At 38.8% G+C, this 26,832-nt stretch overlaps 1 protein-coding gene across 3 annotated transcripts in view; it reads right to left on the bottom strand.

Moving 5' to 3' along the window:
• The window catches only part of col16a1 (collagen, type XVI, alpha 1), a 58,610-nt gene extending 33,599 nt beyond the window's left edge, over positions 1-25,011 (bottom strand). For 2 of the 3 annotated variants that reach the window (XM_079484874.1, XM_079484876.1), the window contains exons 1-10: positions 24,874-25,011; positions 21,654-21,747; positions 16,615-16,683; positions 15,458-15,575; positions 10,349-10,472; positions 9,058-9,339; positions 7,628-7,708; positions 6,524-6,589; positions 2,392-2,424; positions 285-341 (exon numbers count right to left, since the gene is read on the bottom strand). In XM_079484874.1, the coding sequence (XP_079341000.1) occupies positions 285-341; positions 2,392-2,424; positions 6,524-6,589; positions 7,628-7,708; positions 9,058-9,339; positions 10,349-10,472; positions 15,458-15,575; positions 16,615-16,683; positions 21,654-21,729 (906 nt within the window). In that variant the 5' untranslated portion in view covers positions 21,730-21,747; positions 24,874-25,011. The remainder of the gene's footprint in view (positions 1-284; positions 342-2,391; positions 2,425-6,523; positions 6,590-7,627; positions 7,709-9,057; positions 9,340-10,348; positions 10,473-15,457; positions 15,576-16,614; positions 16,684-21,653; positions 21,748-24,873) is intronic. The other variant, XM_079484875.1, reaches the window with a different exon arrangement.
• Positions 25,012-26,832: the final 1,821 nt, after the last annotated feature.

The raw sequence follows: 26,832 nt of genomic DNA, 5'->3' as shown, positions 1-26,832 counted from the left end.
AGTAATTTATGAATGTTATTAATATACCAAGAGATGATGCCAATAATAATGAAAGTTTAGCAAATCACTGGCACCGAAACTTGTTCCTAATGAGGCATTTGTAAAATATGCCAAAATAAACAGCGCCGCAATCATTTATTCCCAGCATGCAGGGACAGAGAGTGGGAGGTGTTATCACGTTTCGCACACAAACATTTGCGTCCCTTCATCTGCTTTACGTATGTATATTTAGAATGATATGATTCAATGTTTAAGATTAATCTCAAACTCTTCCGGTGTCTTACCCGATCTCCTTTATCTCCTTTGGGGCCTTTCTGACCTGCATTACCCTCCTGAATCACCTGCAACACAATAGACAATTTATTGAACATCAGCTTTGAACCAAGTTAAACCAGCACAGGAATTCACGCTAGTCTGTTCACATTTTCAGCAGGGCCAAAAGCAAATAAAAATCTGTGTGCATACTGTGATGTGAAATTTATAAATATTTGTACATGCAAAACTGTAACACAGCGTGTGACGCGGTTGAATCATGGATCATTTCCGGGAAACGTGCAAAAAACGTACTACTGTAAATCTGGGCACAATGCATTTAAAGAACTGGTGCAATATAGTGAATCTGGGTTTCAGAGTACACGGGAAGCTGCATTTTATAGACCAGCTATTGTTTTTCAGACACTTCGAAAGCAGTGTAGAATCTTGCCAACCTTTTTAACATTCTTGTGTCGTGGATTCTTGCTCAGAGTTGTGCTAAATGTTTCCTTTCCAAGGTCAGATAACAGTGAACGTAGCACTCATGCGCACACATGCATGCAAAACCTGCATTATACATGCATGCTGCATATACTGTATGAACGTGTATACCCACACTCGGTTCCCCACTGAGCAATACAAAGCCTGCACACTGGGAAAAATAAAAGAACAAGTTGTCCCTATAGGTTCCAGCTTTATTTTGTCTCAAGGTGCATGTGTGATTTTTTTGATAATGTACTGCATCTCCAACCGTGGAGGTGAGCGATTACAAAAACCAGCTTTGCCTTTGTTGCTGTTACGTAAGTTGGCCTGTGGGTGGCAGTGAAACATAAAGTTAAACTGCATAGGAATGCAGGACTGGGGGCGAATGCATGACGGCACGTCCTTTTCTCTCTTCTCTCATGGGAGACAAAGATCAATAGGAACAGAAGAATCCTCGTGGCAACGTCCTCCGATGGCAGCTGTATACATAGGAGGAGTACATGCACAGCGAAATTACTTATAAATAGCTGTTAGTTTTTAGCGGAAGTGCTCAATTAAAACAAAATCTACCACCCGCAGTGTCAATGAGTCCTGCTTATAGCAAACAGGCAGTTAACGCTCATTGATGTGGTGAGGTAAGAGAGAGGAAGGGGCCCATTCTGCGCCATGTGGACGGTTGGTTGACGCGCTGGGCTGATTCATACTTTCCAGAGGTGCACGGTGAGCAGAGCTACTTAAAGAAAATCAACTCTTTAGATACATTTTTACTTATTCTGTTCAAACAAGTTAATAGAGTTTGAGAATATCGCTCAATGCTCAAATGCTGGTGCCCCTAGCAGGTCAAACCAGCGTGACAAATTTAGGATATTTCCTTCCTCGGAAAAGAATTTCTGGAACGTTGCTCTTTCATAGTTAATAAATACTTTAAAAGTTATAATTTTTTTATGACATCAATGTCTAAACGTTAAATACTTTTTATGTTATTAAATCCAGACCATATTTCCAGGTATGAGGTGAGAAGCATCCTCAATCCGAGGTGTCTGGAAAGCGGTCAGCGTCAGTGACATTAGGTATAAGGTGAGGTTTTCCTTTTTCTAATAATTGTACGTTTTTTCACAACGTACAAATTCAGACTTATAAAACCAGGTTCTCACAAACACTGACATTTTCTGGCTTTGCATTTCAAAAAGCAGGTAAATGTATTTAGCTGTCAGTCTGAAACGTGTTTCTCCATTTTCATCATTTTTGTCATATATTATTACTATTGGTCACAATTTAATGTCTGTGGGTTTTGCAAATATTTAACCGATACAAAGTATTGAAAAGAGCTTGTCAACTTTGACAACACAAAAAATCCTGTCAAGTGGCTATTTCAGAGAGCTACAAGCTTCCGGTCCTACAGCGACAATATTTAAATCAAGTCCCTCCAGATCCAGGCAGTACAATAACACACAAAACGCTCTGCTATCAGAAGCAAACTATCTATGTGTTTGTCGGGGTCCTTGTCAATGTTCTTCCCACCGCAACTCGGCAGAATGAATTTATATCTATTGGATGGAGCCTGTTGCTTCTTTTTCAGTTGGAAGCTTCATAATCCGGGCCTGTCTGTATGACATAAAAACAGATTTTTCTCTCGACTTATTTTAAACAACTTACTTTCTCTGCCAGTTCCTTGGATCCAAGGATTGCCTGTAGGGCGTTAAAAAAGAAACAGACAGTAGGTGAGAAAAAAGCTGAGATACAGTCAGTAACCCCATGTGTTGACTATTCTCATATACAATATGCCAAGATGCCCATCACTGCCTACTGGGCAAATAAACTTCATGCACCGTGAGCATTGTTTAAACTTAACACCGATGCTATGAAATAGTAATTTACATAACAGGAAAATAATTCTCATTCCTCACTATTATCTGAAAATGTTCTGCCGGGCTGATCGTGATTTGCTTTGTGTAGATGTGTGCATTGTCATAAAACCGTTACAGTGAGTTTCATCAGCATGATCAACTGTGAATGTGAGAGACTTTTGAAAAAGAAAATGGGGAGGAGAGCTGGCAGGAGTAAAAGAGAGGGGGAAGTGCAATGAGAAGGGACCATTTGAAAGAGGGACAGAAAAAACAAAATATGTGTTTGTGCGGCAGATGTGAAAGTAAATCCTTGAGTGATGTCCGAGCTTTTAGAGCAAACACAGCCTAAGAGGAGTCTGGCTAGACAAAGAGAAATCAAAGGAGTTTGACAGGAAAAGTGCTCGGTTTCCCCAGTCATGCCCTGAGATCCAGTTTAGAAATTACTTGAAGCACATACACGCACAAACAATAAATACAGAGATCCATGGAGAACATGAAATGAACATGTTGTGCACACAGCTACAGGGCAGTATGGGATAGAGGAGAGTTATGATGACCTGTTCCCAAACCCTAGTGGAATGTGTACATGAATAATGCAATAAGCTTTGTTTAGCTGCGACTGTGCAGCTCTCACCTCATGAATTTCTGGTAAGCTCAACAGAGAAAATGTAATGACAGAAGAATGCTGGGCATTTATGGGACTTTATTAGAGTATGGCTTATGGATTTGCATGTGAGAAAGGGGTTAATGCTGAAGCAGGCTATCAGCCGCAAACACAGCCTGAACTCATTACAGTCTGTCGTAAAACACAGACTGCTATGCTACAAAACAGAAACCTGGGTCAGGGGCAAACATGAGGTTTTTTCTTGCCTGTCTGCGCATGTACGTTGTTTCTCGAACAGAGAAATAAATAAAAAGTGGGCTGGAAGACAGTCTGTATTTTTTGTGAAAAGAACCTGAGCTCACAGCTGTGCTGCTGTCTGGTTAAGGCTGGATTTAGAAGAATTCCCTTAAATGAACCCAAACGTGCATACAAATACATTCCCTGCATTATTTCACGCACACTAATGTCCTAAAAATCATTAAATGTTATGAATCTGGATTATTAAAGATTTATATTTAAACATATACATTTTCTTTGTTTGGTTTAGCCATGATCACAGCCGCTTTAAAAATGCCAATGCAGCAAATTGCTACGTATTATAATGAAAACTATTAATATTACTTATCTCAATGTGTGACCCTGTCTAATTATGAGATTAGGAGCATTAAAGCAGTCATAAAATGATTAAAAATAGGTAATGTGTGTAAATCGTCATAAATGATAGATTAAGATTTTGAGATTCAGTATCCATTTCTAATAATGATAATAGATGAACAACTTAATGAAAACGTTTAGTTTTATTTTAGTTGTGTAATGATACACACGCATGGAAATATTTTAGTTTTTGACATGGCCTTATCAGTCAATAATAAAGATATCAACATTTTGGACCAGATTTAGTAACAGCTTGCGGCAGCGCAAAAGCCCCATGTGTCGTAAAAAAGAAACTTCTGGCAGTAACTACCAATGAAATTGACATGAATTGAAAATTGGCGCTAAAAAGGCACGGCTGTTTTTGCGAATGAGTTCTTTGCACATGCATTTGTAGGAGTTCCTCTTCAGACGTAAACTTTATGAGTATTTAAATGAAGCATGCAATATGATTTAATAAGGTTTGCGCTCGTCATTGTACTGGTATTTGCGGCTTTATTTAACACTCAAAAAGCATGTCTTAAACCCTGCGCTAATTTGCAGATCTCTTAGAATTTTGCATTGGTCATTATGAGAATGAGAAAAAAATGACTTGAGATGGATTTTCTCAGGCTGAGTCACATATAATTCAGTGTATAAATTATTATTCTTAATGAAAATGTATACTTCTCTTAATTGCCTTTTATCATATCAGTGGTTATTTACTATACAGATTTTTCCATAGGTTATGTGAATGACACAGAGTGTCAAAAACCTATTCACCCACAGTAAAATGACTACTGCACAGCTTGAATAGCAAGTTGCTTGAGACAGTTTTCTATTACTGCAATCAACGGATGTTGTGCAAATTCAGAAAAATTGCTCAGTGTGGTTGCCATGGTCAAACGTTCATTTGTCAGCGCTGTTGACATTTTATCATAGGGATAAATTGAATATTGGATCAAAACTGAGTTAGGAAGTGGCATGAAAGCACAGCAAGTGATACTTCTAATAATTCCTTGTGGAGCTCATTCCTCCGCCAGTGCAAAGATGTGCATGTGTGGAACGTTTTTCTCGCACATGGGACCACATCAAGGCTCAAAAACCTCAAATCCAAATCAAACAGAACAGTTTTAGCAACCACTTCAGCCGATTTAAGCAAATGAGTGATGAAACCAAAATCTGTGATGAATTGCTAATAAACTGTTAGTTTTAGAGCACACGTTTGGTGATTTGTGTGTTTGACTGGAGTGATGGGTCCTCTGAACGTGATTATGCTGCATGTGCGGTATATGAAGAATGAAACAATATACGTGGCAGGCAGATGATATGTGACCAGTTGGACACCATCTGAAGACGTGCAAAGCATTCAGCAGTAAAGCTTTTTAATAGGTCTCCTAATGATCATGACTCACTGCTGCCAGGAGAAACCATAGGCCCACACAAACATCACAACTGTTCTTTTCCATAAACAGAAATGATAATTCAGTCATTCCCACAACACCACACATATACGTAGCTACACGGTTTCCATTAGAAAGGAGAAACTGCTGATGAATTGGTTTTTATGGGTAAAAAGCACTAAAACAAATCCAACTAATGTTATTCCTGAAAAAGGCAGAGACCTAAAAATCAGGAACATAAAGATAAAGAAAATCATAAAGATGTTGCGATGCATTAGAAATACAAGAATGAAAGAAGACAATTGCTGTAGGTACATAAAGGACACAAAAGATCTTGTGTGTTCAAAACATACAACAGGATTTATATTTTCAGGTGAACTGTGTCTTCAAGGAGTACATCACAAGATCAGTGGAGCCAAAAAAACATTGAACATGCAAAAATACAGACAAAATTGTAAAAAGACAAATGAAGGAACACACATGCACAGATAAGAACAGAAATAGCAAATGCAAAAAATAAAAGAACGATGCAGACAGAGAATGATTTCAGCACTTCCAAATGTGCCACAGCCCACTGGGCATTGTTCATAAGAATTTACGTTCAATTCCAGTTTCTGCCGAGGAACTCATTCAACTGTCTGCTATCAGGATGCTTAATGGCCGCTAACACTGTCATTTTATGTTGAATATATCAGGATGGGCAATATTTATTAGACTACATCATATCTTCATCTCATCTCTTCATCTATTTATGTGCCACGGCGCTGCAGGGATGCATCATTCATATGCTCCAACAGGTGAGGACTTGCAGGTGACTTGCAGGTTTGTACATTTGTCTATTATTAGTATCTTCCCCTAAAGGCCACGACAAACCTATTTTAGCAAGATCACCTTTAGCTCTCTCTATCAGCACATACTGTACTGTATGTACACATAATGGATTCACAGCAGATTTTATTTGCTTGTTCTGGGAGGAAGCAGAAATTGAAAGGTTTTCACACCATCAGTTTTCAGATTGAGTGATGAGAGTTGCTACAAAGATTTTAGCTTATGCATTGATTTTAAGAAACTTTTTCAAGTCACATATCGCTGCTGTCCTTATGAAACGCGTCGTATCTCCATATTTCGTGATTTTTATTTTATGTCATAAACCATTATTATTGATCGCCCTTTCTGTGTTTGTCACAACACAGTATTTACTCATTTAAAAAGTACAGTGTTTTTTCCATTTCTTGGAAAAACTTGAATTTTGACATCCAAGGTTTTATAAGAACTCTGTTTGGTATGACAAAAAAAACATTTACCTCTGCAAAAGGAAACTCCACCTGGTTCTCAGCAGCTCGCCGACTTTTGGGAGCATCCGGTGGACACTACAGAAAGTCAAAGGTCACAGGTCAAACAGATCTGATGCAACAAAGTCCAAAATCCCCCCTGCTGAGTGTAGACTGCAGAGTGGGGAGTCTATTAAACCCACTCGGCTACCATAATAACCATACTTCCAAGTTTGATGGATACTTTCAACACATGTGACCTTCAAACATTGCAACTGTCCGCGCACTAACTTGAAGCATAGCTTCCCATCTCCGAGATGCAATCGCTGACTCCGCTGCTTCTAAGCAGCCACGATTGAAAGTTCAGGGGAAATTGTTGCCCTTGTTTCCATTTTAAACACCGCTAGCAGGGAGCCTTGAGCAGCCATCCCAAAACAACATCACACGGAGATGTGCTGGTTTACAAATATAACAAAGACTTTCCTGCAGCTGTGACATGGCTTTAATGTTTTTCACATCTCTCTTTACAAACTTGCACATGATGTGTAAAGGGAATAATCATTTACAGAAAAACTACAAACGCCATCGGGCATGCAACTAATGACGTTTAATAGTTCTTGGCTGTAGCAGAAGTTCAATATATCCTTCGATCCAAAAACGCATCAAATTCCATCCACCACTAAAGAGTAGTACCGATTCCCTCATGCCCTTCCACTGTCCTAATATGTTTTACAGGTGACAATTTCTGATCTCTAATTCTTGACTATTCTGATCCATTGGAGGCTGGAAGGTTTTTATACATGCTGTTCGCGAAACCTGTGATTGACACATTCCTGTGAGCCTTTTCCATTCAGCAAGACCTTCCAAAGCTGTGATCAATTTGGAGAGAAGAAACACAATCCTCAAATAAAGCAGCATGCCCACATCGATGAGTCAAACGCTGCTCCTCCACCGCAGTCGTCCCGATGGAAGATGAGCTGCTGATGGGCCTTTATCAACTGACTTTATCAACGAACTATAACCGTGATCTTCTTGACAGATAGAATGCATTTCCTTAACAAAACGTAATATTTACCTATATGCTGATCATTTAGTGCCTCAGTTAAAGTAACCTGTCAAAGTTTGCCACTTTCTTACCCGAGCACCTGGTATCTCACAGCAGGCCTCCTGAATGGCCAGAGTGGGGTCACAGTACACCGTCACCTGCTGAACGTCAATCTGAGAGAAAAGAGAAATGTCTTACAAACAAGTCAAGCAGAACAGCGTAATCTATGTATATTCACATTATTAAACAGCCAAATCAAAAGGTAAGAACAAAGTGTGACCATCCCAGGACAACTGAGCAAATAGACTTCACTAATGCTTTATATGACCACCTGAATCATTACTTCGCCTAGGGGTGGGATTAAAGTAGTAATTAGTTTATATAGAATGAAGCCCTCTTTCGCTCGTACGGCCTGAATGTTTCATAATCTTCGAAGTGAGTGCGCTTAGCATCTTTAGCCCCAAAGAAAAGTGCCAGTGGTCTTCCTGACTCTCACACATCCACAGATATACACACTTATTCCCCTACAGACAGGATGCCCTGGGCGAAACCTGCGGGTAAGACAGCTTATTGGAAACATCTACTTCCGACTTCTGCATTAGTAGTGTCGTGTTCAATTATCAGCGGAGTTGAAAGCTTTAGCAGCCATTCATCATGATACCCCGAGTCTTATCCTTTGTATTGCACAGGGCTCACAATACAGCCTGCTGTTAACTCCCAATCGTTTATAGCTGTACAGCCCTATTGTTTTTGTCTCGTGTATCCCCACAGCTCTATCATCACTTAGGTAAAGTACCTCTTACAGTAATTGACAACAAACCAGCAAAAAACCGTACTGAAATCACAAGGCATTATCATTAATATTTCCATACTAACAACAATTTACTTTTAAAATAAGCACATTCTATTATTAAAAATAGACTTACCAAGTAACTTCCACTCAAACTAAAGCAGACTAAATAATACAAAACTGGATTTTGTTTGAGTCATTTGAGGAGACAAAATAAACAACAGCAGTGTATTGTGGAGAACAATAATATAATTTTTATTATCGAATTTATATTACAATATTCTTTTTTTATAAACACATTTCCTGTAATATTTAGATGAAGTCTAATGAAGAGACTTATATTGTCATTACACCAGTGCTTAAAGACCATTGTTAAGCATAAATGTCTATATGAATACAGAAGAAGTTGATCCACACTGTCAAAACTTTTAAATGATAATTATAACGCTGCCGTCCTTCTAAAACCTTGTATCTCCATATTTTGTGATTGTTATTTTTTGCCCTTAAATTGTAATAATAAGTCACCATGTTTGTCAATGGACTTTGCAAATATCTAAAAGTTTTAAAAACGGCTTGACACAGTTTTTAATCATTTAAGAACTACAGTGCTTTTTTCCATTTCCTGCGAAAAACTTATTTCAAGTCGCCCTGTAACCTGCTTGAATATTCCCTTGGATACATATACCCAAGACAGGTAATCACTTTTCATTACACCATCTCGCAGTGTCTTACCTCCACAGGGGCAGCGTCAGTAGCCCTCATTCCCAACAACGTGTGTCCATTGTTGGTCACCGGGCCACGGAGCTCCATGGGCTTGGTCTCAATGGAACTGCAGTCCACATGCAGTGAGGCAACATCTCTCTGCAGACTCAGAGCCACCTTATGCCAGCGCATGTCCATTAGGGATTCCACACCATCCCCTTCGAATACACAACCCACCATGGGCCCTTCGGGGTCAGCCCCTCTCGCCCGCAGAGCCAGGTTACCATCTGGCCCATTCCAGTCTAGTGAGAACTAAAGGAATGAGATAAATAGGTACATAGAGAGTTGACAGTTTTATATCGAAAATGTTATTATGCTAGAGCCGCAGCACAGGGTACAGAATTAATTTTCGGAAGCATCTGTCTACAGAATGAGAAAATGTATTGGCCATAAATATTTCTTACCGGCCATAAAACTTTTTGTATTATTTAATATAAGTAAATTTTTGACAAAGGAATTATTTAGCTGTTTTCCTCCAGTGAATGTTGTGAAGTGGCTTGTCGTATTTGATTTCAAATCTACAAATGAGTGCAAGTGAATAATGCCTTAAATTTGAGTTGGTTTGTCACACAAGGCTAAATGTATGGCATCAGAAGACGGGAAAAACAGAGCATGAATCATATAGGCCGCTTTTATCATACTCTAATTGTGCTTTTTGTCATTTTGAAGCTCCAGTATCAACTTCTATTTTAATATAGAACGCAACGGCTACGACATTCTTCAAAAAATAAGTCCCTCTAGTATTTCATGGAAGAAAACATGAAGCTGATTATGACTGAATATTTATTTGGACCACATTCATATTTTTTTAGCTTATTCTTATTTAAGGTAAGCGAATGTTAATTCTGGGCCTTGCTTTAGCATAGTAACGCTAGCTTGTTGCTCTGCACCCTAGCATCACCAAAAGTGATGTTTTCAAACAGGTTTCAAGAACACTCTCTTCATCTATTTTATAGGTCAACCAAACAGACAGTATGGGTTGAGCCAATGTTTGCATGTCAGACTATCTGGGATGCTTAAAGAAACAGAATGCAAGAGATTGATAGCACCATAAAGCAACAATGTTTACACAATTTGGCGAAATCAACCAACGAATGCATCACTTGCCTCTGCATGTTAAGCTGAGCCTTTTAAATTACATTAGGATAAAGAAGGATACACTACACAGTACATTGTAGGTCATAAATGTAAAGGTCATAAATACAAGTAATATCTGAAAATGGCTAATCCACAGAATAGATTCAGATGAAAGCGGGCACACCTGAGGATAACCTTGCTCGTCTGATATCTGGAAAAGGTAAATATTATCATTCAGACTTTTCTTCTTCAGCAACAGGGTGAAGACCAGGGTGAACTCTACCGGGAGTCCATGAGGAAACACTTGACTGAGGAGAAAAATGATTGGTTAGACTACAGCGCACATACAAACAAGGAAATGCTAGTCCACACACATAAAGAAGAGTAAAGAATAAGTGTCTGAACGCTGGTAGCAGTGGGAGTATCTCTGTATTAATGGTAGTCTGGATGCAGAAGGAGGTATAACCCCTGACACTAATCCTGGAATGAAATTCATCTCAGCACAAATCTCAACTTTCATTTTTAGATAAACAGTTTGTCGGCCTCTTGGTGGGTCAAAGGCATGTAAATACCAGGAAGGTATCTTGAATCTATAACAGGCTTAGGGGCCATTCACACAGAACGTGTTTTTCCATTCCATTCCAATGTGCTACTTTTACATAGTTTTTGTATGTAAACACACGTTTGAAGAACGTGCATGAACGTTCCGCTTGCGTCTAGCGTCTTTTGCAGCGCATCAAACATGAGCGCCGTGTTTTTAAGACGACGTGTTAAATGAAAAGAATTTCAACTTTTACATGCACCGCTGCTCAACAATCTCTGTTCCAAAACAATGAACCAATCAGAAGAATTTGCAGGCAGGGCAAGCATTGCTAGCTTCTGTTTACAGTAGCAAGTTGGTATGAAAATCTAGAATTTTCGTGTTCCATGTTGCACTTCTTTAAAAACCATTCCTGAGCGCTGCACTCGCATTTGAATGGCCCCTTAGTTTAAATTGTACTACTACTATATTCTATTAGGTTTTTGCTATTCTTGCATACTGTGAACGGTTTGCAAACTTGCTTATGCATAAAATACCTGGAGGACTAAATTTGCCAAATTGAGCACTATAAACCACTTTACAACATATAAAGTCTGGCCGAGAAGCACTTTTGGTTTCATTTTTTCATGTATGAATTATTTGTATATTTTCAAATATATAATACATATATAATAAAATATTATACCATTTTAAAATTGGTTATAAGTATTCTCTTGGCTATTTTGTTTAAACATTTGTGTAGTGAATCAGGAAGTTCGTCCAAACCAGCGTTGTTTACGTCATACGAAGCGGTTACAACAGAGCTTACTGAGTGGAATGTTGTATCCCATAATGCAATGCACTCAAGTTCCATTTACATGTATGCATTTGGTAGACAATTTTATTAAAAGCAACTTAAAAAGGTATACATTTTATTTGTATATTTGTTCCCTGGGAATGGAACACACAACCTTTGCGCTGCTAATGCAATGCCCTAACAATTCAACTAGGGACCACATTCAGTATTTCCTTCTTATCTTACAGAATAATGGATTTTTAGTGATAACTCTACATCACTCACTGAATTAAATATGCAATATGAAGTTCAATAAGTTCAATAGTCAGTAACGCATACTACTGTTTTTACTTACTACAACTAAAACAGTAGACAGAATGCAGTCTACACTAAGCAGTATTAATAAAGAAAAAAGATCCATAGTTTCAGGTATTCACATACAATAGAAAAACGTGTTCGTACACTAATGTGTATTCAGGCATCCCAAATAATGCGTGTAGCATGATTGTCTCTGAAACAGTGACTATGATTTATGACAGTGACTGATAATTCAAGGTAAGCTGCCCTTGACAAGAAAATAATTAAGGAACGACTAGAAACCAGCAAAAAAGAGAAAGACAAGTGCATGAACAGGATGAAACTTGTTATAACAGGCTGAGGTTTACAAAATCCAAATGGTTTTCTTTTGAGTTATTTGAGTCACATACACAGCAGAGATGGAAACTCGAGTCCACGACTTCGAGAGACTTGCGACTTGGAGTCGTGGACAGCTGACTCAAGAGGACGCGTGTTCATCATCAAAGTGTTAGGCCTATATATAAACAAATTAAATGTAGCCAAGTCTTACTTTAGTAGCTCCTGTGCAGACCATTAAAGTGGAGCAGATATGATAATGGATGATTAAGTTTGAATAATTTGCATAATTTTGACAGGTTGAAAATTAATTTTCTTTCATATTTCGTCGATTAAAACTAAACTTAAAGTAAAATTATGGGGATGACTAAAATTAAATAGCATTTCCGTCAAAAGACTATGACTAAAACTAAATTAAACCTTGTGTCAAAATGAACATTTACATCGCTGAATACATTGAGCTTTGTTGCAGCTCTGGCACCAACGAAATTTATGGCATTTCATGCAATTCATTACATCATTATTGCGCACATTTTTTTGGGGGGATTTTGCACCGGTAAATGTGGCGCAAAGACCCAGTAAAAAGAAGAAAACACAGGCTCTCACACCAGCATCAGCAACTGTATAAAATACCCAAGACATTCCGTAGAGTTAATGTAGACAGTTTCAAAACTGATTTAGCTTCATACACTGAATTACAATAACTATCTTATGGAGAACTTTTACTAAAAATAGAACAGAGACTTAAGACTTGACTTGGACTCCACTTTAAAGACTTGAGGCTTGACTTGGACCTCTGAGACTTGTGAACATGTCTGATACACAGTATGAACTTAATTTTCATAATGAGTCTATTTTGTCTTGTAACATCCAACAGCATTTCGTTTTTTTCTTTCTTGTCTCTGAAAACAAGCAAATTATATCTTGTGAAGTTTTGGCTCTCATGTCATTTCACAATACAGGTTTTTTAAGGATGTGTATATAGTTTTACTGAAAAACAAAACTAAAGCAATGATGAGGATTTGTTTATTTTGCTATATGACAAACAACGCTGCACTTCTTCAGGGAGACAAATATAAAGATCAGTGTAAACAAACCGAAACAAACACACCCCATTTAATTCTCATGTGAGGAGAAAAACAAGATAAAGGAGAGCAAGAAGTAGACAGTTCTATTACAAGAGTTTGAGCTTGACCAACACTGAGGTGGCCAAACAATTTAGAGACCATCTGCCGCTGTAACACATCCCTAGCTGACACGACTTTACATTAAACTTTATCTCACCGAAAGAGAGTGTAGAAGAGCATTTATTAACAAAAAATGCAGGACTTTTCTCTCTCTCTCTCTCTCTCTCTCTCTCTCTCTCTCTCTCTCTCTCTCTCTCTCTCTCTCTGGCTATGAGAAAAGATTAAGAGAGTGTTCAGGTTTCAAATAGGGAAAGCACCTGGGGCTCTGGAAAACCCATTCTTAAAGAGGAACTGCCTGATGATGGGGGGATTTGGGCAAGTCTGCGTGTATGTGTAGCCTTGCCTCTCCTTCTGAAGTTCGAAGGTCAAAATGTGAAAATTGCATCCGCAATATGATTATTATTGCATATATAAGCATAAAAAGAGAAGAAAATATTGCAAATGTGATTCTATTGCAAATCTACTGTGTAAATGATTAACATGATGCACTGTACTTTATTCATAAAACTTGATTTCAAAATTTTAATTTAATGAAGAGTCCTAATTTTTTTCTCATTCTCCTGAACCTTTGAAACAGATGAATGAATGAGGCATTAAATTATATAGCACTTTATTATGTATTATTGTACACCCAATGCGCTTTACAATCATTTGAGGGGGTCTCTCCTCAACCACCACCAGTGTGCAGCTTCCACCTGGATGATGCGACAGCGGCCACATTACATCGGCGCCAGTGCGCTCACCACACACCAGCTATAGGTGGAGAGGAGAGAGAGAAAGAGCCAATTCAGAGGTTGAGGATTATTAGAAGGCCATGATTGACAAGGGCCGGTGGAGTGAATCTGGCCAGGACACCGGGGTTACACCCCTACTCTTTACAAGAAGTGCTATGGGATCTTTAATGACCACAGGGAGTCAGGACCTCGGTTTAAAGTCTTATTCAAAGGATGGTGCTTTTTACAGAATAGTGTCGCCATCACTATATTGGGGCATTAGGACCCATACAGACCACAGGGAGAGCCGCCCCGCTGCTCTCACTAATACCTCTTCCAGCAGAAACCTAGCTTTCCTAGGAAGTTTCCCATCCAGGTACTGACCAGGCTCAGCCCTGGGCAACCAGTCTTGGGCTAAAGGGTGATATGGCTGCTGTCTAAATGCTACCTCACATGAGATCCAAAAAAATGTGTTATATCTCCGTTACTCATAAAAAAGCTCTATAAAATATCTCTTATTTCTCCCAGACAGCAAAAAGATATAATGACAAGCCAATTGGGACTTCTATTTAATGCCACCGGCACTCTTCATGATGATATTCAATTATAATCGCAGTCACAGCTGATCAGTATCAGCCATTAAAAAATCAATTTCAGATGACCATTAATCTGGATCTGAACCCCTGACCTGTAAGTAACATGTCTAGCAATGCACTGTCATCAGCATTTACAGCTAAAACCAAAGCAATAAACTGCAATCCTCATGTTTATTTACACCCGCTTAACAACTCTCTCTAAAAAGTGCGTCAGGCAGAGAACAGCCAACCACTGATGAAGGACAGATAAACAGCTGCTCAAGCTCCATTAGGGACAATGCATGTCTTAACATCTGAAAACAAATGGGTGGCTGTGAAAAGATGCATTTCTCCTTCTTTCTGGCTGAGTTCATGCATCAAAACTTATTTTTCATCTGCTCTTAACTCAGTAGAGGCGTAGTCACACAATGCATAGTTAATGTGGATTTAGGTCTCACCAAAAGCACTTAAAGTTATTGTTAATACAATATTTAACAGCATTTTAGTGTAAACGCTGTGAGCATTAAATTATCCGGTTGACATCACACAAAGCCTAAGAAAGTAGTCAAAGTCTGACTGTTGACATTATTGTACTTACATGATTGCTGATATAAATGTTAAACCAAGAAAACATTTAAAGGGCAGGAATTTTAGGCTTGTACTGACCTGCTAGAATACTTTGGTACATCTACAATTATGTCTTATTGCTCATTGGATAGGGGATGAATATTGGAGAATAGGAAAACAGACATTTAAAAAAAATGAATAAATAAACAAAATTAAACTAGCATTCTCTCTCAGAAGGTCTAAGGTGTCAAGATTAAATAGATTCTGAAAGAAACAAAGGAGGGTATAAAAGATTTGTTTACTCTGTAGGTTGGATGAGTTGGACTTTCCCGAGACGCAGAATGAGACGCCCTCTTGGATTTCGGATCTTCTTGACCTCACTGTTCTTCAGCAGAGAGAAACGTTGCACCAAATTGAAACCTGCAGATGGGAATGATCAATCCATTTACCACCCCGCACACTAATAAATCAGTGCGCTATTAGCTGACACGTCCTATGCAATGTATCAACTCTGCTGTGGCAGTTTTCAAATCACGCAAGACTAAGAGAGGGACCTTAACACTCTTAGTATCTATATCTTTCTGCTCAGGAACCGAGACGGCTTTATGGGCAGTTGGGGGTTTATTAAGTGCATTAAAAGGCTTAAATGAGTACAGATGGCAGTAGATTCACATAATTATGAAGTGAACTCCTATTTGGCACATCACTATACCAAGACCTGCATTTATTTGCATTTTTCACATTTCTAATCCACTTTTTAAGCATACTGTGCAGAATCTATGTATACATTAAACTTTGTGAATAATTATTCTTACAATTAACTTGCTTAAGAGCAAGCAGGTGTTGGGTTTTGGTTACTGATCCTCAGCATACAGTACTGCTTGTGTGCTGGTACTTCACCGGGTGTCAACTAAAATCAACAGTAAGACTTCTCTGGTCAAGCCATTTCCCCAGCAAAGTCGCACTGGTTGACCAACTACGAGTTTTGCAGGTAAACAATGTGGCTATGCTGGTCGACCAGCAAGATCAGCATGAATCATTCAACTGAATAAAACACCCTGGTCCAGTTTGGAAAACCATGGGTTATCATCTACATTTGGCCAATTACTATACACTTTTATTCAAATCAACTTACAAATGACCCACATTTTATAGCCAGACTTTCAGTGTGACTCGTGGCAAGATTGTCAAAGAATAATATAGCTTTGATTTTAGTATGTTCCCTACAAAATCACAGACTATAGAACAATTTTGACAGTCATTTTTGAAGCTTGATTATCACTGTTCACCATCACCTATAGTTGTCTAGAAATGCAGCCTTTGCATTCAGCAAAATAACTCCCTTTTCTGTTTCACAAAGGGAATAAATATACAGTGTTCCAGCAGCATGAGGATGACTAGAAAATCATTTTCACTTATACAGAGAGTTTCGAGCAGGTCTATTAGCTGCAGTCTTTACCTGTGATGTTATGTCTGGCAGACTGAGAAAACTTCCATTCTTCCACTTGTAGGGACGGGCAGCTGACACCTGGAGAACAGAAGACAGTCAGGTTGTAGCAGCGCTATCCATCTATTAAAGTTTTTGCCGAAAAAAATTGTACAGCCAGCTATGATCAGTCCTGTCAAAACTTGGTCCTGAGCGTAAGGTAAATGCGCTGGGGTGATCAAAGATTGTCTATGTCAGAAAGACATCAGCTAAATATGACAAGCTCTTTTCTGTTAGAATAACTTTCCCATAATCCCACTTTATGGAGACGGGGACATTGACAGCAGGTCTGACGAAGTCTTGATTGATGGGCGAAATGCTGGCAAACCTAATCTCAAAAAGGCTCAGCCAAAATATATCTCATGGAATTGGTATTGTGCAATTCTTCATCTGTTCGTCACTTTTAGCAGCATGTGTCTTTCGTTGCTATAAAAATGGCTGAGTCAACAAATAATAGCAATGTTTCAACACATTTTAAGGCCATCACAAACAGCCTTCTTTTGGCACAATTCTATTTCACGTGTATCTTTTATGAAGCAATCCCAAACTACATTGAGAAAATAATGGAACAATTTGATTAGAAATACCATATACAGTATACAGCTATGGAACAAAGGAAGGGACCTTTCCAAATGTTAATTTCCAGTTCGGTGTCTGTTGAACAACAAGACGAAACCTCAGAAGTGACAAAGTTATCCAACAGCAATGTGAACGACTAGCAGCATGACATGACGATCGAAAACCGAGGTTATCTACATTTTCTAAATACATGTACAAATATTACTGTTGTATTGCTTAAAAGTGAATATGAACTTTCTTTGCAGTACTTGAGATAAAAAAATAGATATATTTTCTGTTATTTTGATCTGTTCTCCAGCTTTCATTTTCTGCAAACAAATGCAAATTAAAATAATATTTTTGTGGGAGAAATATTGTTAGTTCACAGAATGATTCATTCTTATCATTTTAATTTAACACAAACCTATAAATAGTAAATTCAGAAAAAACTAAACATTATTTTGAAATGGTCTCTTGTAATCAGTAATGCATCACTAATTAAAAACTAAAGAATATTAATACAATTATTATATAAATAATTTTTCCCAGAATGTGTGTGTTATACCGTTCAAAAGTTTAGGGTCACTTACTCATACTCTATTCATATTTTTTATCCCAATTTTAAAATAATCTTAAACTTATCGGAAACATAGAATTACATATGCGCCAATACGTGTTTTCCTGTGTTATAAGTTGCCAATGCATGTATAACACACGTAAAATTGCTATAATTTAAGTATTGGAACAAAGGATGCATTCTATCAAAGCGAATGCTCACCCAGACCCGCCTGAAACGCATTGTGTAACCACACCCACACAAATCTATGTCAGTTCGTGGTATGACTTGAAAAAATACCAAATGTATACGCAAGTAAGGTCGGCGTACCTGTCAGTACAATTGCTTTGGAACCTGATATATCTCATTGGCACTGGATAACTAGCCAATCAGAGCGATGAGCTTTGTTAAAAATCTGCGTGTTTTGGAGAGGCGGGGCAAAGAGGAGATACAAACATGCACAGGATGTGGAAAATACCGCGTTTTAACCCATAAATCGTGTATACACATTGAATTACATCTTAAACAAACGATAATATTAATTTTAGCCGTGTCATATGACTCCTTTAAACTGTTAGGAATAAAAATAACAAAAATATAACATTTAGTCAAGTAGTCATGCTTTGATTAGAACTTTATTAGAACGATTAGAACGATATTTTATCAGATTAAATTCTTGTTGTCTCATCCTGGGATGCTTTTCGAACACTATTGAAGAAGTTTTCATATGCTGGACCCCTACTGTCTACTCTTTTATATTCAGTCCAAGTCCAAAACATTTTTCAATATAATTAAATTTATTCTACGAAAACATTAATATGCTGTCATACATCTTCTGATATTTTTTTTAAATATCATCAGAAGCATGTCAGTCATTTTTTTAAAGTAAGTTTAATATGCTAATCTCAAACTTCACTTTGCATAAAACCTTTATTTGAATGACACACAGAGCTCCTGCCACATAACAGTACTCCAACCTAGACAGTTATGAGGTTCCATTTCAGTTGCGATGACTTTTGGACATTTTTGAAACATTCAAGAGACAGTTTTTCCGAGTGAATGAGTGTTTGAGACTAGAAAAGTTTTTAATCAGCATGGTTTCATTGGTTCAAAGATGCGTACATCAATCAATATGCATTAGCGAGTTAGCGCGGTGTAGCGAGATGAATCAGAGATCAGAATATGAAAAACTCCATCAAATAACAGCGAGCAGCAGCTCAGCCGTCTCGCTGAGGCACAAACAGCGAAGAAAAGCAGGTGATGGGTTTCCAACTCATATTCATTCCCTGTCAAGTTACAAAGAGCTCTTATCAAATCTACAACACCTGAATCTCTCCGCAGCTAAATCAGAATGGAGGAAATGATTCCGGCGAAAACCTGTCTGACACCTGAGGAATTTATTTTCGATTGTTCTGGCATTTTCAGTTTTTGAAATCCGACAGAGTCGGATGAATCCCTTTTCTTCCTCTTTCTACAAAGCTCGCTGGTTTCACGAGGCAAAAAAGTGGGATTAAGACGCAGAGATGTCAGGGAGGAGATAGGAAATCTGGAGGCGGCTCTTGCTCCTGAGGCAATGCTGGAAAGTTGAATGGAGGAGGAGAAGAAGTGCGTTTCCAACACAGACAACGAACAGGCGCGTCACCGGGCGATGCGGAAAGACAGCGCTATTCAGTTTGAAGTTTGGGTTTAAAATGATTTGACATAATTCAGTAGATCCTTAATTTACAGATATGCACATGCTGTTTCAGCAAGGGGAGATCACAGTGAGACTGTTAGATACATCTGTGGTTTAAAACATATTTAAGTATGGCCAATACACTGACAACACATCTGTCAACACGTCTTTGTCAAAAAGACAAAGTTAAAGAAAAGTGTTATATGGGTTTCTGGTGCTGGTAAGCTAAAGGGAAGATAACTTAGTCACCTCACCATTCAAAACATCTCCTTATTAACATTGTCTTGAATGCTCATAAATGTGAAATTCTGCTTAGTGCCCTATACCCTTGTACACAATCGCTCCCTCAGCACCTGCTCTTTTTGTCCCTGGTTGCACATTGTTTATTTATATTTTTAGGATCTACAGTTAGCTTGAAGAAAATCATTAGAAATATAAAAGCCAATTGGGGCTTATCGCAGCGTGGGTATAAAAGCAGCTTCAGAGAACTGTGGTCTGCCCTGTAAAAACAAGGGCCATTTGAGGATTTGGGGAAAGGTATGATTCTCATGCAATCATGGCATCACTTCTATAGGTGTAAAAACTGCTACAGTTATGAAATGGAATATGATGATCAAATATTATTCTTTATAAATGAATAGTAAAAGGTAATATCTTAATAGCATTTTCTTAGGATTTAGAATAGCACTTTTTAATCGCTAAAGGTAAAAACATGTCAGAACTTTTGGGCAAGTTCACAAGACAATGAGACATACTTTCAATGTTACTTTCAAATAATTTTGTAAAAAATCTGTCATAACTGACTGCATGCTGTCTAAAAGACCACAAACAAATAGTAGACTACAAGTAAAAAAAACTTTTGACAGATAAAAAAGACAAGGGTTTATCATATTTTAGTAGAAGTCATTCTGAAAGTCACACATGCATTATTACAGCCCATAATGGAGTTGAGGTAAAAATCTCAATTTATAAGTATTATGATATTTTTCCTCATTATACTGTATTGATATTCTTATCCCACAAATCAATATTTTGAGTTACATCCAAAAATATTTTTGGGAAAAAGAATATTGAGCACCATTCACACCAACTCTATGAGAAGGTGAAACATATTGCAGCATTAGGTCAATGCACATTCTTTTTTTTAAATAATGAGCCGACATAGAATGAAGAGCATAACGGCAAAAAGCTCCAACATCTATGAAAAATACTGCAATATGCCATACGATACATGAAAGAAAATAACAAAATTGTTTTATCGTGACACAGAAATCGTTTTTTTCCAGATTCTTGCTGTTTTCCCAGACCTAACACATACAGTATACACGATACAACAAAAAACTGAAAGTGTGGCCATTTGTAACTCCTGCCTAAAGCTCACAGAGACCCAGCCTGAGAAGAGCTTAACAATCAAAAGTGCAAAAATACAACACATTCTAGCAGTATCAAGGTGATACGGAGAAAATCTAGACGAGGTCTACATGAAAACTGCAGATTCCTTCTCAAAAAAACAGAGCTTTCTGTGTTTTCTCATATTATTAGGTGTCTGGCCTATTGGTCCAGCATGAAGGACAAGCTAAGAACTGAATAACATTGAGATTGTATAGTGTCACCCAAAATGTAATGAGTTTCCATGACATTGAAGGGTACTCATTTACTGCTGTACATGTTATAGATTACTGACACATGACTCACTTTATGGAAAAGACACGGTAATATGGAAAGATCCTAAATTTCCATGAGCATTTTTTTAAAGCTCAGCTCTGGTAGTCTAGAGAACAAGGCAACATTTGACTTCTCCAAGTCGGTCTGAGACATTTTCCACAGTTCTCTATTCTTTTAAGGTTTTTTTTTCTTTCTAAGTACCAGGCCTACAAAATTGTGTGATGTTCAGAGAGCAAACATATGGGGCATTCACATTCATTTGGAAAATAATTGAATGGTTGATTGTCAACCAAAGGAGGTCAAACTATATTCAACCTATAGATCTTTATTATATTTAACTATTCAATCTAGTAATTTTACATGAGTTATTTTGTTAAAACAAATTGTACCAAAAATGTAGATATTAACCAAAATACTTTCATAATCTTTGATTTGTGGTAGTGAATACATGCTCAAAGTTCTCAAAATACCATAATTTTGTGTTGAAGCAACAAAAGATTTAACTAAGCTGCTTGACATTTGCCAAAATCATGCGTTGAGTTGAAGACCAGACCTTACCTTCAGCTGATGCCAGTCGACCCCTGTGACCCACCCAAATGGTCAGAAGCACCAGAGAGGACCAGATGACCCTCATGACGCCTTCCTTCAGTTCCTAAAATGAACCAAAGAAATGAACAGGTTAGAGGAAAGTATTTAAGCAGATCAAGACAAATGCGAGTGATCTGGATATGGTTATAAACTCAGACCCAAGGCTCTGCTTTATGACACCAGTGTCATTATTTTACATTTAATAACACACGTCTGCAGTAAAACAGCTTCTAAATAATTACCCGAAAGCGCAAGAAAGCATGTGGGAACAGTCAGAATCAATACAGTTGTTATGGGCACATTAATAATAGTGTCTATTAAAGAGGATGAGTGCTTTTTTTAAGAGTATAAATTGTGCTAATGATCTATAGCATTAGCAATAAAGCTTTGTAACCCATGACGTCTGATGATAGCATTACTGTGTAGTGTGTACATCTGTCCCTCTCTGCAAATGTGTCAAACATGGCACTGCACACTTCAAATGTGAAGTTTGGTTAAATTGCAGATTATTTCATGTACTTTATATGTAAAATAGTACCATACAGCTCAGATTACAGCAAATCATACCAACCATATGGATACCAACCAAGGATTTTCCAGCAGGGAACAAGCACCTATGACCAGAAGTTACGTGTACATCTTTACTTTTAAGTATGCAAGGAAAAATAGAAATGCATCACTATTCACTGATTGCTATGTACAAATAAACCACATACGAACATGTATGTCTCTGACACATTTACACATGTCCACAGAACCTACACCAGCTCGCTTTGATGTTTACAGACATGCCGTTGGCTTAAAGTGACCCCACACTCCCTTACTGACATGTCTCAGCATGAACCTGTCAGAGTGACATATTAGTCAGAAAGCCTGAGGGGCAAGGTTTCTTCTCCTCCTTTTATGGTTACTTGTAAATTTCAGCCTGCCGGTGATACTCATACAGGCGATGCCTTATCTGCATCCTCCGACTGAGTCAGCCAACCTGTAGGTGCTGTGTTGAGACAGTGAAAGTGATGGTGTCATAGAAATTAACATTAACCCACAGTATGCACGATGTGAATCGCTCCTCTTTCAGTGAGCCAGCACAGCACAGGCTGCTGGCACGTCTGTTCGTATCATTCCGATTCAGTTATTTACAAGCACTACCTCGCTTTTCGTTACAAAATCAACATTGTTCGAGTCAACAAGACAACATCCATTTCAGGTAAAAGAGGCGGAGATGTAGTCCATTTACCTGTGTTCAAAGCCTCTGGGAAATTTCCCATTACCGTTCACTTTTACACGTGGAAAAACAAATGGAAATTAAAGCTTTCGCTTGTTTTGTTTCACTTTGTTTACCATGCGGTAAAAGCAGCTGGACAGCACAGATAAAATAAACAGTCTCGCTCATATTCCGTTCTGGCTCGGTGCCCAGCAATCTGAAGCCTATAGTGGAAATGACAAAAGCGCTAGTTAGGGAATCAAGTACGTGGGTTGAAAACACACCAGGGCCACAATTCATAACATTTCAGTGAAAGACTGATAGTTACAATCCATCTTTTGCATGCGAAAACAATAATTTACCACCATCTAAGAGAATAGTGAAACACAACAATGTGCAGTTTTAATAAACAGGCACTTTAATTAGACATTGTTAAAACATCTACGGTTACAGTCTGTAGACTGTGACAGGAAGGAGGTTGTCAAGAAGGCGTGTACGTGTGATGTTTTCATGTCAGAGCCTGAGCTCGGAGACAGAGAGACAGAGAGACAGAGAGACAGAGAGACAGAGAGAGAGATAGAGAGAGAGAGAGAGAGAGAGAGAGAGAGAGAGAGAGAGAGAGAGAGAGAGAGAGAGCGAGAGAGCGAGAGAGCGAGAGAGCGAGAGAGCAAGAGAGAGAGAGAGAGAGAGAGAGAGAGAGAGAGAGAGAGAGAGACTAACTGTGTTATGTTAAACTCTCTCTTCAGAACACAGCCAACAAGTGACTTTCTTAATTTAGATAAACTGTGCTTCCAGCCAGACGTCAATTGATGACGTCAATTGATCATGTATATGACGTCTGGTAGCACCTGTTAAAGGGGGCTTGGTGTGAAACAGAAAATAATGACTGAGATGGAGTTGCAGAATCAAGGTGAAACCGAGGGCATGCGGTTCCACATCAAACACGAGAGGAGCGCAATCCATTCCAGACAGATTTATAATCTGTGTAATCGGGCCTGTGGCATTTGTAATCATATCTGCAGCGCTGTTTAACCTTCAATAACAGCTTTCTTATAATCATTATTTATCAAATAAGCATTTATTAACTGCAACTTTTTATATTTTCTCACATAATATAGAGACTAGAAGGTATGCTTGCGCTTGGTTTATCTAACCAAACGTGATTCTAGGAAGAATGTGTGCTAAATGAGAATAGTATGTGTGCACAGGTTTTGCAGAAGGCATCTCTTCACCTTTTCCCACCGGTCTGCATCAGAAACAGCTGGTAGTTTCATCAGACTCCCATGAGCTGATTTAAAACATCCCACCTTAGGCAGAGAGTGTGCTGCAAAAGCTTCAGAACGAGATCACGTATGAACCGAAGGCCGTATCAAGTTTAAAAGCACCTTGCCAGGGGGGTTGCGGCAGTCATCTCATTGTCCTGAAAGTGGCATCATAACTGACAAGCAATATCAGCGATGCCTAAATCCAAAAATTATCATAAATTTGTGATTGCACAGCTGCACACTGCAGATGCGGGCATGCGTCCCGATTCTCTTCGTGCAAACAGGAGCGCAGTGATGTGATGATATGAGCGCGTTTGGGGACAGCGCCGTGCTCGTGAACTGTCCTGGCTGAGCGCGAGCGCGAAAGACGCGCTTCTACCGCTGGGGGGGCCGCGAGAAGGGTTTCGCACTAACAAAAGTGGTTCAAATTAAAGAGAAACTTCTTGAACTTATTGCGTACTGAATCTGACGGTGTGTTTGCACAATCTTGCACAATTGTTGCTCAATTGCAGCGAAAAACGGAATAATAAACAAAGTAGGTTAAATCAAATTGCCTTTATAATCTTTACGCAGCAACTTTCCTATAATGTGCATCGTTAAGCGACATGGAACACTGCATACAATGGGGAATACGAAATATAACCCTTTCAAAAAAATAACAATAGCTAGCTTTTGTCTAGACATTGCGAGTTTCTTCATAAATACAAAAACATAACTTTACCTTCAGCAATCTTTAATCCAATGAATTATGGCAACATTAATCCACAGAAAACTGTTCTTAATGTAATCCAGTTTGGTAAAAGAGCTTCCCTGTGTGGATAAAGTTTTCTTCTTCTCCAGTTCCTCTCTCCCCTCCCCTGGCAGTTGTTTTAATAAACTTTCCTCTCGCGGACGAGAATCTCCAGGATATCGCATGAATGATGACATCATGCGTGTGTGTGGAAAACACGCCGCAGGCTTTTCTTCCCGCCTCCCACCAGCTTTGCTCTGTTCAATATACAAGTTAAAAACGCATGGCAATGCATACTGGTCTGGTTTGATCGGTCATTGGTGACAGAAATCTAATGCGAAATTACAAATGATGCATTACAAATAGATTGCTGTATTGACGGATCTTTCACAGACCTGATGGTTTCCATATGTCTAGTGTGGATCTGGTTCTTGTTAATTTGGCTAGTTAGGTTTTTCGAGGTAAGAGACAAAGAATGTGAATTGAATCACCATTGTTTCTTTTAACTATAGCCCACATCTCAACTCGTTTAAACCGTTGTAAACAGTTTTCAAAATATACAGATGTTTGTACAGTTGTATTATCCAGGCTAACAGTACAGTTAACACAATTTTGGCAATGAAAAGGTTACCCGTGGTAGTGAAAGTAGTAGTGAAAACTTGAAAAGAATGCTCAAGTAGCAGACCAGCCCCATTCTTGACCTGCATCGGGATTTGACCTGGGGTGATTAACTAATCCTTAATGTTTAGGAGGCATATGGTAAAGGAAGAAGGTACTAAATGAGCCAAATACTTCAGATGACAACATAAAACCAAGCCCTGTCCATATCAGCAGACACAGCAAAAGTAAATAGTAAAATATATTATCAAAGCAAAAGTACCTTCAAATAAATCAAAGACATTTGATCATCCCGGAAGGACAGCTCTGTTTTTACTTAGTATCAAAATATGGCTGACAAAAATTTTATCAAATATTAAAAGCAGCAGCCTCAAAGTGGCAGCCCGTAAATTATTTTGAGTAAAAATGTGCTAAAACCAATTATTGAGCAAGTACATGGAAGAACGATGTGTTAAAAACTGTGTCCCTACCCTTGCGGGATTCACCACGGAAAGCTTGTAATTGTGGTGATCCACAAAGAAAAAAACATTCACCAAGGGACTGTTCCTTTAAGCGGGTGTGTTTTTGTGTTCGTTATGAAGTTCCGGGTTAACCGGTGTGTAGTAGTTTTACTCTGACTCGCTGTTTGATTTATTGTTTTAAGTGGAGTAAAGTTGACTCGACGCATCTCCGTCTCCCGTCTCCTTATTTATCACACTCCACAATTGGTGACCCCTGATGCGAGTTGGATACGGCGGAATTATGTCCCACAACGACGGCAGTGAAAACGCCGCGGCTAGCGGCGCGGCTAATGGCGGTGTCGTCTACGCTACCACCATCAAATTACCGGACTTTTGGCAGCAAAACCCACGGCCGTGGTTTCAGCACATCGAAGCATAGTTCCAGCTGAGAGGAATAACTCAGGACGTGACGAAGTATTTCCACGTAGTAGCGGCTTTAGATGCCTCGACGACGGCCAGGGCTATGGCGCTGTTAGAGGCACCTCCGGTTGACGGCAAGTACGACGCACTCAAAGCTTTCCTGTTGCAACTATTTGAACTATCGGAGCTGGAAAAAGCAGATCGCCTGCTGTCCCTGAACGGCCTTGGCGACGGCAAGCCGTCCGAGTTGATGGAGAGAATGCTGGCTGTGCTGGGCACGGCGGATCCCTTATTCCTTTTCGCCCACATATTCCTGCGGCAGCTTCCAGCATCTGTGCGCACTGCGCTGGCCAGTTCCTCCCTTCCTTCCTCCAGAAACTACCGGGCGCTGGCTGTGGAGGCAGACAGGATTTTCCTCGCCAACCGGCAGCAGTTTGTCCTTTCGCTGCTACCCCACCACCACACGTCTACC

The sequence above is a fragment of the Barbatula barbatula genome, assembly GCF_947034865.1.
Source record: "Barbatula barbatula genome assembly, chromosome: 21".
In the NCBI taxonomy this organism is placed as follows: Eukaryota; Metazoa; Chordata; class Actinopteri; order Cypriniformes; family Nemacheilidae; genus Barbatula; species Barbatula barbatula.
Note: the sequence above shows the minus strand (reverse complement) of the source record. Positions and strands in the feature narration are given on the sequence as shown.